Raw genomic sequence first — 19,172 nt, forward strand, 5'->3', positions numbered from 1 at the left:
TGACCCTCTACCTCCTCAGGGCAATGTCAGGGTAACCTCCTCAGTCCTTAAGTATGTGCACAGACCAAAGAACTCCGAAATTCAGACACTGTCTGTGATATTTTGGAACACCCAGTTAACTTGCTTTCTAGCAGCAAGGCTCTGATCAACAAAGTAGGAAACATGCTCGTGAAGATGTCCCGTTAATGTCACCTAAATGGCAGCACGTATCATTTTCTGGGCGACTGACTCATTCCTTCTCTCAAACCACCCACTACAACTGGCCTCCCCTTTTCAAAATGGTGTGATCGTTCAAGGTAAAACAATGTTTGTCAGCTTGTTTAGCCGGAGTTGGTTTTAAAAAATCTTGGGATGGTGAAAATTCAGGACTGCAGAACCACTGATCTTAAAAAAAAAAAACACGGCGCAACACGTCTGGTGCTCCGGTTTTTGTAGCCGCCGCCCAGGGGACAACCCCTGATCGCCTGGCTCCGGCTGCCAGCAGGGCGTACATTCACAGGTCCCCCAGGACTACAGCGCTCCTACTGACGGCTGCATGGAAGGGGCTGGACCTGTATGACAGGCTCACCCCGAAGGCAGCTTCAGGTGTGAGGAAGACCCTACCTGAGTCCCCTCCACCACCACCAAGCCAACAGTGCGCTGCATCTGTGGAGAGGACAACGGCACCATCATCTGGCTCTGTCGGCCCAAAGGTGCGGCCCAGTGATGGTCTAACTGCGGAACCCATACAAGTTGGTGCCCCACCAGCTGGCCTACGAGAAAACAGTTCTTAACAGGTTCTCCTCCAGGGCACAGTGTAAAGACAGCAGACTGAACTGCACCCCAGACTCCCCGTAAAAGAGGTCGATTACCTTATCTTCAAAGCTGGGGCCTGTAGAGCAAGCAGGCTTGTAATTAAACACACACCCAGGGGCTATAATTCTCTCCAGAAACTGGGAGGGCCAGCAGGTACCATCTGTGCACTCTCCCTCTCTCTGTCCCACCCGAGGCAGCCAGCGTCTCTGAGCAAGGACCTAGTGCCAGTGTACACGTCTGCCGCCCACAGGGGACATCCCTGGCCCTGGCGGCCACCAGTTCAGCAGGACTGTAGCAAACAGGCCACAGTCAACTGGCAGTCCTACCAGGGCTCAGTGCAGAGGGAGCAGACAGAAATGCCTATTTCCCAATCTGCCCCTGAAACAGGTAAATTCGCACACTTTTAAAACTGCTGTCTGAGAGCGTGGCTTCCCAACGGCCTGAATCTAGGGGCTGACCGCAATCCTCCCCGTTGGGCCAGTGACAGACCTGACACACCCTCAGCTACTGGGAGCCAAAAGCAATAAAGCAGGCTGCTGGGAAAGCTGAATGGTTATGAGACACAACCAAGAGCTGGTGCAGGGGCGAAGGAGAAGGCTCATCTATGAGGCCAGTCGTTTAAGACTAGGAGAGGTGGCTGTTTTATCTAAACAGAGTCAAGGAAAACGAAGAAACAGAAGAATATGACCCAAACGAAAGACCAAGATAAAAGCTCTGTAAAAAAAAGACCTTAATGAAAGTGATTTACCTGATAAAGAGGTTTAAATTACCGTCATAAAGATGCTCACCAAGCTCGGAAGAACGATGGATGAACAAAGAATTTCAGAAGATACTGAAAATCTAAGAAGGCGTCCAGTAGAAATCATAAGGCCTAAAAATACAATAACTTAACTAAAAAACACAACAGAGGAGTTCAACAGCAGACTAGACAAAGCAGAATAAAGGAAGAAATGAATCTGAAGAAAGGAAGAAACAAAGCAGAAGACAGGGCAGTGTAACTCATCTGATCAGAGCAGCAAAAAGAAAAAAGAATGAAGATAGCTTAAGAGAGGTATGAGACAACATGCTAACCAACATTTGCATCGTAAGGTTCCCTGAAGGAAAGGAGAGAAAGAGGCAGAAAACTTACGTGAAGAAAGTTTCCTTCACATAAGAAAGAAGAAACAATGGCTGAAGATTTCCCTAATTTTGGGAAGGAAACAGACATCTAGATCCAGGAAGTTCAGGGAGTTCCAAAAAAGATGAAGATACCCACACCAATACATATTATAATTAAAATATCAAAACGAGGAGAGAATCTTAAAAAGTGACAGGAGACAGACAACTTGTTATGTACAAGAGAACTCCCAAGAGACTCTGAGCAGACTTTTCAGCAGACACCGCAGGCCAGAAGGAAGTGGCAGGATATAACTCAAAGCGCTGAAAGAAAGAACTGCCGCCAAGAACACTCCACTCAAGGGGCTTCCCTGGTGGCGCAGTGGTTAAGAATCCACCTGCCAATGCAGGGGACACGGGTTCGAGCCCCGGTCCGGCAAGGTCCCATATCCCGCAGAGGAACTAAGCCCGCGCACCGCAACTAGCGAGCCTGCGCGCTAGAGCTCGCGAGCCACAACCACTGAGCCCACGTGCCACAACTACTGAAGCCCACGCGCCTAGAGCCCGTGCTCCGCAACAAGAGAAGCCACCGCAAGGAGAAGCCCACGTACCGCAACAAAGACCCAACACAGCCAAACATAAATTAAATCTTTAACAAAAAAATACTCCACTCAGAAAAGTTGTCCTTCAGATTTGAAGGCAAGGTAAAGAGTTTCTCAGACAAGCAAAAGCTAACAGAGTTCATCACCGCTAGACCAGCCTTATAAGAAATTTTATAGGGATTTAAGTTGAAAGAAAAAGGTGCTCATTAGTAACAGGAAAAAAAAGTATCAATCCCAATGGTAAAAGTAAATATATAAAAAATTCAGAGTAACCTAAAGCTGTAAACATGGTGGATTAATCACAAAGCTGGAATAAAGGTTAAAAGACAAAACAAAACACAACTAACTACAACCATTTGTTAAGGGAAACACATAAACGGATGTAAACTGTGACATCAAAAGTATAAACGGGGGTGGGGGATGTAAAAATGTAGTCACAAGGATGCCCACCTTGCCACTTTTATTCAACATACTCTTGGAAGTCCAAGCCAGAGCAACTAGGCAAGAGAAAGAAATAAAAGGCACCCAAATTGGAAAGGAATAAGTAAAACTGTCAGTATTTGCAGGTGAAATGTTACTAATACGTAGAAAAGCTGAAAGAATCACCAAAAAACTGTTAGACCTAATAAATTCAGGAAAGCTGGAAGATACAAAACCAATACACAAAAATCTGTTGCCTTTCTATACACTAGCAATTAACTACCAGAAACAGAAATTAAGAAAACAATCCCATTTACAACTGCATCAGAGAAATAAATTTAAATAAGGAGGTGAAAGACCTGTACAGTGAAACTACAGCACACTGATGAAAGAAATGAGAGACAACACAAATAACTGGAAAGATATTCCATGCTCCTGGGCTGGAGGAATTAATATTGTTAAAATGTCCATACTATCCAAAGTAATCTAAAGATTTAATGCAATCTCTGTCAAAGTTCCAATGGCATTTTTAAAAGAAAGAAAATAAACGACCCTAAAATTTGTATGCAATCATAGAAAACCCCAATAGTCAAAGCAAACTTGAGGGAAAAAACAAAGCTAGAAGCATGACACTTTCACTTCGAACTATATTACAGAGCTATAGTAACTGAAACAGTATGATACTGCATAAAAACACACACATAGACCAACAGAAGAGAATAAAGAGCCCCAAAACAAACCCATGCCATGTATGGTCAATTAATTTGTGAGAAAGGTGTCAAAAATATACAATGGGAGAAGTACATTCTCTTCAGTAAATGGGAAAACTGGACAACCACATGGAAAAGAATGAAATCTGACCCCTATCTTACACCATACACAAATATCAACTCAAAATGTATTAAAACTTGAACCTAAGACCTGAAACCATAAAATTTCTAGAAGGAAACATTGGCAATGAGCCACTTGACATTAGTCTTGGTGATGACTATTTGGATTTAACACCAAAAGCAAAGGCAACAGAAGAAAAATAAACAAGTGGTACTACATCAAACTAAAAAGGTTCTGTACAGCAAAGGAAACAATCAGTTGAAAAGGCAACCTACCAAATGGTAGAAAATATTTGCAAATCATGCATCTGATAAAGATTAACAGCCAAGCTAAAAAAGGAACTCATATAACTCCACAACGAAAAAAATAAAATAAAAAATACAATTAAAAAAAGGGCAGAGGATCTGAACAGACATTTTCCCAAAGAAGACATACAGATGGTCAACAGATACATGCAATGGTGTTCAACATCATCAGGGAAATGCAAATCAAAACCACAGTGAGATTATCACCTCACAGCACAGGAAACAATTGAAATGCTCTATCAGAGAAGTAATCTAAAGTACTTCCATATGGTAGTGAAGTAAAAACCTTCTTAAGGTCCTAAAACATCGTGTCTTCAAGTCCATAAGGATAACCTGGAAATCTTGTTAATAACACAGATTCTTGAGTCCTGGCCCCAGAAACTAAAAGAGTAAGTCTGGAGTAGAGTTCCAGAAATCTGCCCTTTAACCCTCTGTATACCATCAGCGTCCAATGGACACAATTTTAAATTCTGAGTTTCTTTTTTCAGAAGTTCTATTTCACGACTTTTATTCTTTCTTAGACAAAAGAAAGGGAGGGAGGGATGAACTGGAAAAAAAAAATCTTTAAATAGAGTAAAATCACCCTACCTTACAGATATCACAAGGGTTCAACTGGACTCCTTTATAAATCTAAGATGCGTTATGGAATCTTAGTGAACTTATTTTTCCCATATCTTGAAACAGTTTTGCTACTGTATCTAGGAATTACTTAATCATTATTCATCCGTTATTCCCAAGTATGCTAAAGAAAAAACTAAAATGACAATAGCAACAAAAAGTAGAATCATTCTTATTCATTCTAGGAATACATTATGTCATCCTTCAGTATGTGTTGCCCAAAGTACTGCATCCTCTTCCAAAAATGTATGAAGTCTGGAGACACCATCTTTGTAGCCTTGTTTTTAAACTGTATTCTTTGAACACAGTAGAAAATATGGGATTTTTCATTTTTCACCCATGATGGCACAGTGAATAAACTGGAGGAAGACATTAGACAAATCAGAAATGAATACAAAGAAACAAATAGCTGTACTCTAGACTTTTATGATAATGAGGGAATTGATCAAAAGCAAACCTCAGACTGAGTTTTCAGATGAAGATATCTTAATTGAAATTCCTCAAACTTAAAGATCAATGAGTAAACAATATGCCTATACTTAATTAAAAAAATACAATTTTTCAGTTAGTCATTCTGAAGAAAGCACTTTATCGTACAATATTTTGAAACAAGTCCCTAGATCCTGTTTAAAAGGATATTTACCATCTTTCCCCTTTTACATCTATACAGCAAAACTTACTGGATTTGGTTTGTAAGTAGCCAAATGAAGGCAGGTAGTTAAACAAAGGTGACCAGATGAAAACAGCAATGTAGAGAAATTTTAAAAAATCTGTTGCACTGACTATTCTAATTGGTATTTATAAAAGCATAAATGAAAATTCTTTGCAAATGTAAGTTAGATGGTCATCCCTGCAAAATCATGAACCATGAAAGTTTGCAAAAATACTGCATTTTGACAACGCAAGTACAAAAATTACTGAACAGTAACGTTAGAACCTATGAGAGATGGGTATGAAATCTAAAATCCAGTATTGTGTTTTGACAACCAAGTGCGTGAAAAAAACCTAAAAGTAATGATAAGCTAAGATATATTAGAGATGTAACTGAAATCTGGAACAATATTTATAAAAAGGATATCTCCCAACTGTATGGAGGACAGTTGATGAGCAATTAGTTGCACTCAAAGATGTTGCCCGTTTCAGCTATATATACCTTCAAAACCAGGAAAACTTAGAACAAAATTTTTGGTTTCTTATGTTCAAGTTGTTATTAAAATTCTGTTTCTAGTAAAACCGTGTTTCCCTATGCCTTTATTTTCATTTCTGCAAGTTATTCATAAAATGACCTAAATTATACAAAATATTCACTGGACCCAGATGATAAATAGTAATGATCATGTTTTCTAGCACACTGTGGATTCATAAGCATTCCAGACGATTCACATACGGTGTCAAGCAACACACTGTGATAAAGTCCTAAACAGTCTTCATGGCAGTGTTTCTCAAACTTGGCTCACCACCAGATCAGAATTATTTGGGCACTAGTTAAAAATACTTTACCAAGCTGACACAGATTTCATGGAAGGACGTAGGAATTATTCTTTTAATAAATATCCCAGGAGACTATGATGATAAGCAATTGAGAATTATGGTCATATGAAGTCTACTCTAAGTACAACTTCTTTTTACCCATAAGATTCCATTTCCCACCTACTGAACTGGCAAAAATCCAAAGCTGAACAACACTCTGATAATGAGGCTCTGAGAAACACTCATACATTACTGGTAAAAGTGTAAAGTAGTATAATTTCCACAAAGAGTAAGTTTGCAATATCTACGAAAATTGTACATGCAGATACCCTCCAACCCAGCAATACCACTTCAGGTTTTAGTCTATAAATATACCTACACACAAAAAGCAACAAATGTAACATTTTATTCACTGAAACACCAACTGTAATAGCAAAATTCTTTAAACAAAGGAGGAAGTACTAGATACACAAAATAGTAAACGAGGTCGAAAATATTATCACATTAACTGGAAAAAACAAAGCATTATTTAGTGCAGTATATAAAGTATGCTCAAATTTGTGTTCAAAGGAAGGGGGAACTTAAGGAACCAGAAGAGGGAACACAAACTAAACCCAAAGCTAGCAGAAGTAAGAAAGTAACAGACATAAATAAAAAAGAGAATGAAAACTAAATTTAGTTCTTTAAAAAGATCAACAAAATCGACAAACCTTTAGCTAAATGGACTAGGAAATAAAAAGAAAACTCAACATGTTAAAATGAAAGTGGAAATACTAGCAGAGTTTCCACAGAAATAAAACATTAAGTCTCTCTACAAGAGAGCACTATAAACAACTGTACACTAAAAAATGGGATAAACTAGATGAAATGCACACATTCCTAGAAACACAAAACCTATCAAGACTAACTCAGAAAGAAATAGAAAATCTAAATAGACCCAAAACTAATAAAGAGACTGAATCAGTAATCAAAAATGTCTCAACAAGGAAAAGCCCTGAACCTTCATTGGTGAACTCTACTAAACACTTGAATACCAATCTTTCTCAAAATTTTGCAAAAAAATTGAAAAGGGGACACTTTCATTCTATGAGGACAGCATTACCCTGATACCAAAGCCAGATAAAGACACAAGAAAGCAAACTATAGACCAACACCCCTTATGAACACTGATGCAATCCTCAACAAAATACTAGCAAACAGAATTCCACAGCATGTTAAAAGGATTAGACATCTCTTAACAAATGGGATTTATTTCTGGAATACGAAGATAGTTCAACATATGAAAATTGTTCAAAGTAATACATATCAACAAAATGAAGTGCAAAAAACACAAGATCATCTGAATTGATGTAGGAAAAGCATTTGACAAAATTCAACACCGCTTTATGATAAACACACACAAGAGAATAGGAGTAGAAGAAAACAACTTCCACATGATAAAAGCCATATATGCAAAACCCACAGCAAACATCATACTCAATGGTGAAAGACTGAATATTTTTCCACTAAGGTCAGGAACAAGGCAAGCATGCCCACTTTCAACACTACTCTTCAACACAGTACTGCAAGTTCTAGCCAGAGCAAGAAAAAGAAATAAAAGGCATCCAAACGGGAAAAGAAGTAAAATTATCTCTGTTTTCAGATACGACCTTATATGTTTAGGGTTTAAAAAACCTTAAAGACTCCACAAAAAAGCATTAAAACTAAAAAACAAATTCAGCAATGTAACAGGATACAGTCAATGCACAAAAATCAGCTGCATTTTTATACGTAAATAACAAGCAATCTGAAAAGGAAAACAAAACCAAATCCATTTACAATAGCATCAAAAAAAATAAACTACTTAACGAATCTAATCAAGAAGGTAAAAAACCTGTACAATGAAAACCACAAAACACTGCTGAAAGAAATTGAAAACAATCTTAGAAACAAAACTGGAGAACTCACACTTCCTGATTTCAAAATTTACTATAAAGCTAGAGTATTCAAAATGGTAACTACTGAAGCCCACAAGCCTAGAGCCCGTGCTCTGCCACGAGAAGCCACCGCACTGAGAAGCCTGCGCACCGCAATGAAGAGTAGCCCCGGCTCGCTGCAGCTAGAGAAAGCCCACGTGCAGCAACAAAGACCCAACACAGCCAAAAATTTGAAAAATTTTTTAAAAAACCAATCAAAATGGTATAGTATTAGCATAAAGACAAACAGACCAATGGAATAGAACAGACAGCCTAAAATAAACCCTTGTATACATGGTCAAATGATTTTTGACAAGGGTGCCAAGACCATTCAATGGAAAAGACAGTCTTTTCAACAAATGGCGCTGGGAAAACTGGATATCCACATGCAAAAGAATGAAGGTGGACCCTTACCTAACACAATATATACAAAAGTTAACTCAAAATGGATCCAGGATCTAAAGGTAAGACCTAAAACAATAAAACTCTTAGAAGAAAACACAGGACAAAACATTCCTGACATTGGATTTAGCAATGGTTTCTTCGATATGACACCAAAGGCACAGGTCACAAAAGAAAAATACATATTGGACTTAATGAAAATTTAAAAAAATTTGTGCATCAAAGGACACTATCAAGAGCATAAACAGGCAACCCACTGAATGCGAGAAAATATTTGCAAATCATAACTGATAAGGGATTAATATCCAGAATATTTAGAGAACTCCTAAAACAACAACAAAATCAAAACTATGAGATACCACCTCACAGCCACCAGAGTAACAACTATCAAAAAAAGAAAACAAGTGTTGCCGAGGACGTGGAGAAATTAGAACTCTTATTCACTGTTGGCGGGAATGGAAAATGGTACAGGTGCTATAAAACACAGTATGGCAGTTCCCCCCATAATTAAAAATAGAACGCTGTATGATCCAGCAATTCCATTTCTGAGTATACACCCAAAAGAATCGAAATCTGGATCTGAAGAGGTATTTGTATACCTACATTCACAGCAGCATTATTCGCAACAGCTCAAACGTGGAAGCAACCCAAGTGTCTATCGACAGATGAACGGATGAACAAAATGTCAACACATATATATGCACGCACAAACGCGCGCGCACACACACACACACACAACGGAACTTTATCCTACCTTAAAAATGGAAGGAAACTCTGCAACGTACTATTGATACAACATGGATGAAACCTTGAGGACATCGTGCGAAGCGAAATAAGCCAAACACAAGCAAGACAAATATGTGATCCCACTTACATGAGGTACTTGCAGTATCAAAATCATAAAGACACAAAGTACAGCGATGGTTGCCAGGGGCTGGGGGGAGGGCAGAATGGGGCGTTACTGTTTAATGCGCAGAGACTTCCAGTGTTAAGATGAAAAGACTCAAGGGGATGGACGATGGCGATGGCTGCACACCAATGTCAGTGTATTTAATATCTCTGAACTGTACACTTAACAATGGTTAAGATGGTAAAAATCTACGCGTACTTTACCACAATAAAAAAAAAAAAGAAAAACAACAGAAGGGGGAAAAATATATTTATAGGTTTGTACAGGTATAAAATATCCCTGGAACGATACCTAAAAAATGCCGAACAGTTGGCTCCCACAGGAAGAGAATACGGTTGGCTAGAGGACCTTGAAGGAAGGAAATTTTACACTGTATACCCTTTTTTGCTTAAATGCTGAGCCCTGTAACTGCTTACCTCCTCAAAAACTAAATAAACGTGCAAAAAATCTTGGAAGCACTTGGAAATAAATGAATAAATGTGAATATAACTATGACTAGATGTAACGGTTGGTTTTTTTTGTGGGGGGGAATCTTTCTTTTTAGAAACATATGGCATTTACTACCTAAAGAAGTACCTAAATCCGACAGAAAAAACAGGAAAGAAAAAAGAGTTGAGTCATGCTCAATTAAAGGAACTGTTTACTGAATAGTACACTCAACCGCCAACTATTAGTAAACGCTTCCTCTTTTAGTCACGATTTTCATATCCTTTCTTATAACACCCAAACGTAACTAAAAACTAATGGTGCCAAAGTTAAATGTGAATTATAATAGAATGACTCTTTCCTGAACCTATTAAAAGACATTCCAACACCACTGTAAAGCAATTATACTCCAATAAAGATGTAAAAGAAAAAAAAGACATTCCATATCCTTATTTTTATTCTGCAGCACAAACTATTTGATCTATAATGTTTACACACCGTTCAAAGAACAGAAGTTCGTAGAACGAAGTTGGTAACAGAGCAAATCAAAAAACAAACGCACACATTTTTACCGTTTGCCCTCAACCTCAAAGAGAAAAACTTAAAAGAATGGACACATTTTATTTCACCATTTGTATATACTGGCGATAAAGCTAACCAGGCTGCGGCTGGGTTCCCCTGTAACTTTCCTTTTTAATCAACTGTTTCTTCTTTGAAACAACTGGATGTTGTGAGATTCGTAAACCAAACGTACTTCCTAAGAGAGGTACATAATATTAAAAATAACCGGGAACGGCTGTACAGATGATATACACAGACCAGATAAACCTAGAAATCTCCCGTTAAAAACTAGCACCTTAACAGACTCCCTGCTTAAATGAATCCGTTTTGGTAAAAAGGGAAAACTTTACCCACATCTACATGCCTCCGCCTGCCCCGTATTACAACCGAATCCTGAAACGAAAGCTGAGAATCGCGACCCTCGAGAGAGGATTCCTGCTGAGCGCACCCTGCTGGGGGCGTTTCTCCCTTTCCTCCAACTTCTCCAGAAGCCAGCGCCCCGCGAACACCTCTCCCCCTCCCCCTCCCGAAAGGCAAGGCTTCGCCCGCGCAACGGACACCTCCTTCCTCCGTCCACGTCCCGACGTTCCGAAGCGGCCACCGAGGAAGGCGACGCAGCCCAGCCTGGGGACGCGGCACCGGGACAGCCCGCAGCCGGCGACTCTCCCCTCACCAGACCCGGGTAACTCACCCGACACGAACAAAAAGGGTCGAGGCGGACGGGGACTGGGGGCGGCGGGCGTCGCCCCCGGCCGGGCCCCAGGCTCGCCCTCCACCCCCAGACGGAACCCCGAAACCCACAGGGTGGTGGGCGCTCGGAGAGCGCCGCTCGCGCAAACTTTCGCCCCGGGCCCGGCCGGGCGCCGGGAAGAGCGCGGAGCGGAGCCCACAGAGGGGAAGGCGGCGCCGAGACGCCCTCCGCCCAGCGGTCCGGGGCCCCGCGCCCGAGATGCCGTGAGCTTCCCCGTTCCCCCCCCCCCCCCAAGGGCTGCTCACCGAGGCCGCAGGGACGCACACACTGCAGCCGCCGCCGGTCACTGGCTCAGACTTCCGAGACCCAGAGAGAGGAGAACGGTGCGCGCCCGAGGACCGCCCGCGCCGCGCGTCCCCGCCTTCCGCCCGCGCCTTCCCCCCACGCCTTCCGTCTCCGCGCGCTCGGTCAGGTGACCCGCTCCCCATGGTAACGGGGCGGGGGCGGGGCGAGGCGTGCGCCTGCTCCGCCGCTCCCGCCCACCTGCTCCGCTCTCCAGACAGTTCCCTGCCTAACGGCCGGGGGCCCCCAGCTCACTGCTGATCATCCGCTCTCACGGTCACTTAGTTCCCCATCACCTCCGACACATCGAGAGGCCCGAGAACCTACCGTTCGTCCATTTCCCAGCCAGCCCTAAACTTCCACCACACCCACGGGCTCCGCAACGTTCCTCCCACTAACCCTTCTCGACTCCTGCCTTCTTTGCGTTACAACTTTTTTCTTTGGCATTTATTACTTTGTCCGTCTGAGCTGAAGTTTGCTGGTTGTTGAAGGTTATGTGTGGTAGTGCACAAAAGTAATAGCTTTATCCTAATACAAAAACTGAAAAACTATTTCTTAAGGGCTACGTTCCAAGCACTGTCCGAAGAACTTGATGTATAGCAGTCTTATTTGGTCCTTACATCAAAGACAGATACAGCATCTTCTTTAACATGCAAAGACACTGAGGCACAGTTTGCCTAAGTTTTCTGTACTTACCATGGGGTAACAGAGTACTTGACAAAATAGCATTAACTTAGAAGCATTTTATTTCTAGCTAAATTATTTAGTGCCATAATAATTTAGTGTATGGTAAAATAAAAACCTGAGCATAAAAGAAGTGACAATAAGATGAAAACTTTGCCCTCAGAGAGTTTGTGGTCTGATAGACATTTTAAAATAATTGCAATGGAAAAAAAATTGCAATGGGAAGGAACAAAACTGGTTTTGTTCACAGGTGACATGGTTATGTAGAAAGTCCCAAAGAATTGACCCCAAAAAAAACAACCCTAAAACTAAGCAGTTATAGCAAGGTTGCAGGATTCAAGGTTAACATATAAAAGCCAACCACTTTCCTATATAACAGCAATAAACAACTGGAATTCGAGATTAAGGACACAATATCACTGATATTAGCACAAAAACAATGAAACAATACTTAGGTAGAACTCTAACAAAATATGTACAAAATTTATATGAGAAAAACTAAGATTCTGATGAAAGAAACCAAAGAAGATACAAATAAATGCAAGGACAGTCCACGTTCATGAATAGGAAGACTTGTTATTGTCAAGATGTCAGTTTTTCCCAACCTGATTTGACACAATCTCAGTCAAAATCCCGGCGAGTTATATTTTGGATATGAACAAACTGATTCGAAAGTTTGTATGGAAAGACAAAAGTCCCAGAAGAGCCAACCCAAACTGGAAGAAGAAAAACAAAGTCACGGGCCTGTGTGTGCCCAACGTCCAAACTTACTGTAAGGCTGCAGTAGGGACTTCCCTGGCGGGGCAGTAGTTAAGAATCCACCGGCCAATGCAGGGGACACAGGTTCGAGCCCTGGCCCGGGAAGATCCCACATGCCGCGGAGCAACTAAGCCCATGCGCCACAACTACTGAGCCTGAGCTCTAGAGCCCGCAAGCCACAACTACTGAAGCCCGCGCCCCGCAACAAGGGAAGCCACCGCAACGAGAAGCCCGTGCACCGCAACGAAGAGTAGCCCTCGCTCACCACAACTAGAGAAAGCCCGCGCACAGTAACAAAGACCCAACGCAGGGCTTCCCTGGAGGCGTAGTGGATGAGAATCTGCCTGCCAAAAAAAAAAAAAAAAAAAAAAACTGCAGTAATCAAGACTGTGGGGTATCAGCAATAGAAAAATCGATCAATGGAACAGAATACAAAGCCCAGAAACAGACTCTCAGAAATACATTCAATGGATCTTTGACAGAGCAGCAAACTATTCAATAGACAAAGGGTAATCTTTTCAACAAATGGTACTGGGACAACTGGACCTCCTTATGCAAAAGAAAAAAAATTTTTTTAAAGAATCTAGACACAGAACTTATCACTTTCACAAAAATTAACTTGAAATAGATCATAGGCCTAAATTTATAACTCAAAACAAAGTTTCTGGAAGGTAACACAGAAGGAAATCTAGGTGACCTCTGGTTTGATAACTTTTTAGATACAACATCAAAAGCACAATCCATGACAGAAAAAATTGACAAGTTAGACTTCATTAAAATTTAAAAATTTTTATGAAAGACACTGTTTAGAGAACGAAAAGACAAGCCACAAACTGGGAGAAAATATTCGCAAAATACATATCTGCTCAAAGACTTGCAGCCGTGGAGGACATGAAGAAACCTTAAATGCATACTGTGTGTGAAAGAAACCAGTTGAAAAGGCTACCTCTTATATGATTCCAATCATGTGACGTTCTGGAAAAAGGCAAAACGGTAGCAGCAGTAAAAAAAGATCAGTGGTTGCCAGGGGTTTGGAAAATACGGGGAAGGATAAGGTAGGTGAAGCACGGGATTTTTTTTTTAGGATGGTGAAGCTATTCTGTAGGATACTAGAATGGTAGATACATGACATTACGGAAATACGTGGTATAATTATATATGTATATATATGCTTAGTCTTTCCAAAACCCTTGGAGTTTCATGAGTGCCAGCGTGTCCTTGTTATGCTAAGGAGGTAGCTCATGGCTGAAATGTGGGTGGGGGAATAGGGGCCCTAGAAAGCTTCAGGATGGAGGCTGGTCACCAGAAAGACCAAGCACAAGATGACAAGGTTGGTACTTTCAGGCCCACTCCCCAACCTTCAGGAAGGGGAGGGTGCCGAAGAGTTCGTTCCTCTATGGGCCAGTAATTTACTCAATCACGCCTACGTCATGAAACCCCAGATAAAAAGTCTGAACACCAGTGCATGGTGGAGCTTCCTGATCATAGTGAACATATCAAGGTACCGGGAGAGTGACGCACCTCCAACTCAGGAGACTGAGGCTTCTGCGCTTGGGACTCTTCCAGACCTTGCCCTGTGTATCTCTTCATCTGGCTATTTGTGTACTTTATAATAAAACCGTAATCCAAAGTCTGGTGCTTCCAGTGAGTCACTCTTAGCACCAAATTTGAAGGTGCATTGTGGGAATCACCAGATTTATAACCAAGTTGGACAGAAGTGCTGACATCATGAGGATGCCATCTGTGGCTCCTGGGTGATATGGATGCAGTCTTGTTAGAGACCTTGTCCTTAACCTGTAGGATCTGACACTATAACTCTGGGTAGCTAGGGCCAGATTGAATGAAATTGTAGGACACCCAGGTGGTGTCAAAGAATTGTTGATGGAATGGAACACACTGTACAATGCCAAGCGTGAACCCTGATGTGCAACAATGTATCAATATGGGTTCATCATTTGTAACAGATGTACAACACTAATACCAGAGATTAAGGGTGAACTGTGGGGAGATGGGAGTACTTGAGAACTCTGTACTATTTGCTCAATTTTTCTGTGAACCTAAAACTGTTCTAAGAAATAAAGTCTATTAATTTAAAATATAATAATTACACAAATAGAATTGTGATGGGTGTTTAAGAAAAAGCTCAAGGGCATATAGAGAATGGATAAACAATGTCCTACTGTATAGCACAGGGAACTATATTCAATATCCTGTGATAAAGGATATGAATATGAAAAATAGATTATGTATAACTGAATCACTTTGCTGTACAGTAGAAATGAACATTATAAATCAACTGTACTTCAGTAAATTAAAAAACAAAAAAGGTCAGGGGACTGTGGAAATATACAAGGGAACAAAAATTAGTCTAAGAGTTCAAGGAAGGCAAATTTGAAGATGTGACATTTTAAACATTAAAGAGAAGATCCTAAAAGTTCCCAGGTAGAAGAAACAGGCCATATACCCATGACTGAGAATCAGAATAGATTGGACGTCTCAACAGAAATGCCTGAAGCTAGAAAACAATGGAGCAATGCCTTCAAAATTATGACGGAAAGTGATGTCTAACCTGGAAGTCTATCCCGGGCTAAACTATGTCATTCCAGTTTGATAGAATGAAGACACTTTGATATCAACCAAGGAATCGACAAGCTCCTCTCTCATGTTCCCTCTGTCAGGAAGTAAACGACAAAGGAAATGTACACTTTGCTGCACTTAGTAAGAACACTACAAGAAAGGAAAACTGGGATGAGAAGGTTCCCAGAGCACTGGAGAGAGGCCCAGAGAGTCAAAGGACAATGTTGAAGGGAGATTCTAGGATGATGGCTATGCAGTCCCACATGAAACTGGGTGATAGAAGGCTCTAGGAGGAATGTCTCCAGAAAAAGTAATAACTTGTTTTTGTTTTGTTTTTTTGGGCCATGCCACACAGCTTGCAGGATTTTAGTTCCCTGACCAGGGGTGGAACCCACGCCCTCAGCAGTGAAAGCGCAGAGTCTTAACCACCGAATTCCCCAAAGAATAATAATTTGAACATTGGGAGGGATTCTTGCTTCTGGGAGTGGGGAGGTGAATTAATGATAAGAAATTAGAGTACAAAGCAGTGAAAAAAAGTGAGGAAAATTGACCAAGAAATGTAATCACTCTACATGACTCATCTTTGAATATTTATGTAGACATAGTAAGATCAAAATATTACCGGTTTAGAGTCAAACCGTGATCATAAATATATTAGCTACAGCTGAAATGCAGTTATTTTCCAGAACATGTTACTTTCTTTAGAACTTTCAGTGGTCTGATACAAAAATAGACCACAAATATGAATATACGCTAACAATTACCATGGTAGGGCATGACTACCCAAGGATATTACTGCACATTAAAATCTCTAATATTCCATGTACAGTGGAAACCTAAAGTACAGCGCTCTTACTTAAAAGGATGCCTCTTAGATATCTTTCTGGTTGATAATGTTGCATATGGGAAGGAGTAAAGAGGCGCATGCATTTGTATTCAATTTTCAGAACTGAGAATTTTGTCTTTTTAAGGTTCCTGAAATATGAACGCTATCTTAATTAGCAGTGTTATTTCTGAAGATTTAACTTCACCATCAGAACCAAAAATAGTCAAACCCTTGCAGACCACTTGATCTACTGAATTATGTAACTTCCGCTTCCTTTTAAAAATCTCAGCCACATGACAAACCAGACTGCCCTAAACTCCTTATGACGTTAGCCTTTGTTCCAAAATACATTTTCCTCCTCAGGGTTTTATATCAACAAGGTTATAAACAACGCTTTGTTCAGAAGTGAAACTGCCACTCAAAACACTCCTCAGCTGACTTTCCTGGAACAAATTTGTTTATGTACCTTCTAGAGAATCTCACTTAAGAGGGAATATGTTCCTGAAAAAAAAAATGTAAATGATACTTTGTCAACTCGATCACTTTTTAAATGCACAAGGGCTGCTCACTGTCTAAAAAGAACATTGAAGCAAATCATTTTGTACAGCCTAGACATTTGTGAAAGGCGAGTAACTATTCCTTAGTAAATACTACTTTTTAAGTTTGGATAGAGTGTAGCTGGTTATTTGATAATAGAAACATTCCTCTGTAAACGATAATAGTCTCATCCTAAATTACCATTTCCCCATGTATTTACCATTTTTACAAAGCTATTTGTAAAGTTCTTTCATCAGAGATTATTTTGCCCCTAGTGATCATGTGTACTAAAGATTCCATCACAGTCATGAGCCATGTCTCTGACATTTGATACAAATATGGTTGGTTGACATCCCATTAAGTTCAAACGTAACTTGCAAATATAAGTTAAATTAACTTACCTTACGGCACTTGTCTCCCATTTCAAAGGTGTATGTTGAATTCTGCTTTCTTAAAAAATTAAAACAAATTTTATGATATTTAGAAATTTCTTTCCACCACAAAATATTTTGTGGGGCTGCTGAAAAACTTTAGAGCAAAGGTAAAATAACATGTGACTTTAAAAACAAGGAGCTTCAACTGTCATTTGGGTCATTTTCAAGGTTCTATTTTCTACCTTCTTGCATTGGCCATGATGGATAATAATTAGAAGGAAAGAAATTTAAATATATCTTATCCCCCTTGGTACAGGATTTCTATAACAAAATATAAAAAAGTAATCAATACTACATAAAATTTTACTAGTGTAGGTTTGAAACAGCCATGTTGGTAAAAGGAGGCAGCTCTTTGTACATCAGTGTTCAAAACAATTATTATAGGAACACTACAGTATTTTGTGGCCACTTCTTATTCCGTTTAATTTTTAATAATATCTAGAATACTTAAGAGCATCTGGGTTCCATTAAGAATTTAAAATCACTGAAGTCTCTGAATACATCCACATTCCACAGGACATGTGCCACGTGGACATTTGTGTTGCCCTGGGTTCCATCTTTTATTGGCTGGTGTCTCTCTACCACACAGGATAGTAGTACTCTTTCAGTATGTTAAAAACTATTTGCTTTTAATTGTGGAATTCTAGTTGAAGATTCCTTCCCAAGTTGTGAATACACACACCCTTAGAAAGGATGCCAAATGTTCTGTTCCAAGTTACACGTGGCCAAAAGTGTTCCAGATGTTCAGAATCAACCATATTAGCTGTGTTTACACAGCCAGGAAAATGCATAACTTCGGAACCCTATTCGTGTGGAAAATTACAGTAGTTTCTTTCATTAATTTAGTTCCGTGTGTGTGGATAATAGGGCAATTGTATTAATTTGACCTTTGGACCTCACCCTTGTCCTTCAGCTATTATAGTCCTTACCGTATTTTACGTGTGATCAGCAGTGGTCTTTGCTTCTCTCCCCTGTGGTTTCTTCTGTATTAATCATTACTTCATCTTATAGAAACTTCCTGAGGGCTGGGGCTATGCTTTAAAAGGTCTTTGATGCCTGGCACAATTTCCAAGAAACTAAACAGTTTTCTAGAGTTCTGGAATCACCGTATTTTCCTGGTTCTATGAGCCACATTGTTTTCCACATTTTGAACAACTCAGAACTTCAGATTTCTGTAATGATGTCAGTGGAATATTTCAGCTGCCGGGAGAAGTTGAGACAGTTTTCTTTGCCAGCTCAGTGTTCCCCTTCAGCTCCACGGGCAACCCTGTGCACAGTCACCTAGTTACATTATTAGCACTCCAACTGTTACATTTTTAACTTAAATTTGGATTCCTTGTTGTCACTGAAAATGCCTTCAAAAAGATTGCTCAGTGAAGTAACGCAAAACCACTAGGGAAGAAACAGATGGCTTGTGCAATTAAAGGCAACAAGGCCAGAAAGAATGTCAAGGCCAGAATTCCTTTCCGTCACCCTGGGCAGTTTTTAGGGGGTCTCGTTTCCTCCAATTAGCCTCTGCTCCAGAGATTGACCCTAAGAAGGCCCACCCTCTGCAAGGGGGGCATATATGACCGTAAACCTAACATCTATAAAAGAAGCGGATCAAATGAGCAGGGGACACTTTGAGGTGTCAGATCTAGGCTGGACTTGGGAAACTGGGCGAAGGAGGTGCACCGTTGTTACCTGAAGCCAAAGGTCTGGATAAGGATACTCAGGAAGAGCAACAGGAACGATCAGAATTTTATGCCCGTGGGAAGGTGCAGAGATGGGGCTCTCCAACCAGGATACTGGGAGATGGAGCCGCACTCTGTGCTTGGCCACCAGCACAACAGCAGGAAGTATTCCACGTGCCTAGTACAGGTAAATCTCCTATTTGAAAAACAGGGTTGTTACTGGAACTCTTGAAAAGTGACAAGATGACATGGCTTTTTT

General features: G+C 40.5%; 1 protein-coding gene across 2 annotated transcripts in view; it reads right to left on the reverse strand.

Annotated features, from left to right (window-relative positions):
* SDCBP (syndecan binding protein) overlaps positions 1-19,138 on the reverse strand; it is a 39,368-nt gene extending 20,230 nt beyond the window's left edge. Inside the window, exons 1-3 of one of the 2 annotated variants that reach the window (XM_079902361.1) lie at positions 18,924-19,138; positions 18,170-18,507; positions 17,208-17,256 (exon numbers count right to left, since the gene is read on the reverse strand). In XM_079902361.1, coding sequence (XP_079758487.1) covers positions 17,208-17,228 — 21 coding nt within the window. In that variant the 5' untranslated portion in view covers positions 17,229-17,256; positions 18,170-18,507; positions 18,924-19,138. The remainder of the gene's footprint in view (positions 1-17,207; positions 17,257-18,169; positions 18,508-18,923) is intronic. The other variant, XM_079902360.1, reaches the window with a different exon arrangement.
* Between the last annotated feature and the right edge of the window lie 34 nt (positions 19,139-19,172).

The sequence above is a fragment of the Stenella coeruleoalba genome (assembly GCF_951394435.1).
Source record: "Stenella coeruleoalba genome assembly, chromosome: 17".
Lineage (NCBI taxonomy): Eukaryota > Metazoa > Chordata > Mammalia > Artiodactyla > Delphinidae > Stenella > Stenella coeruleoalba.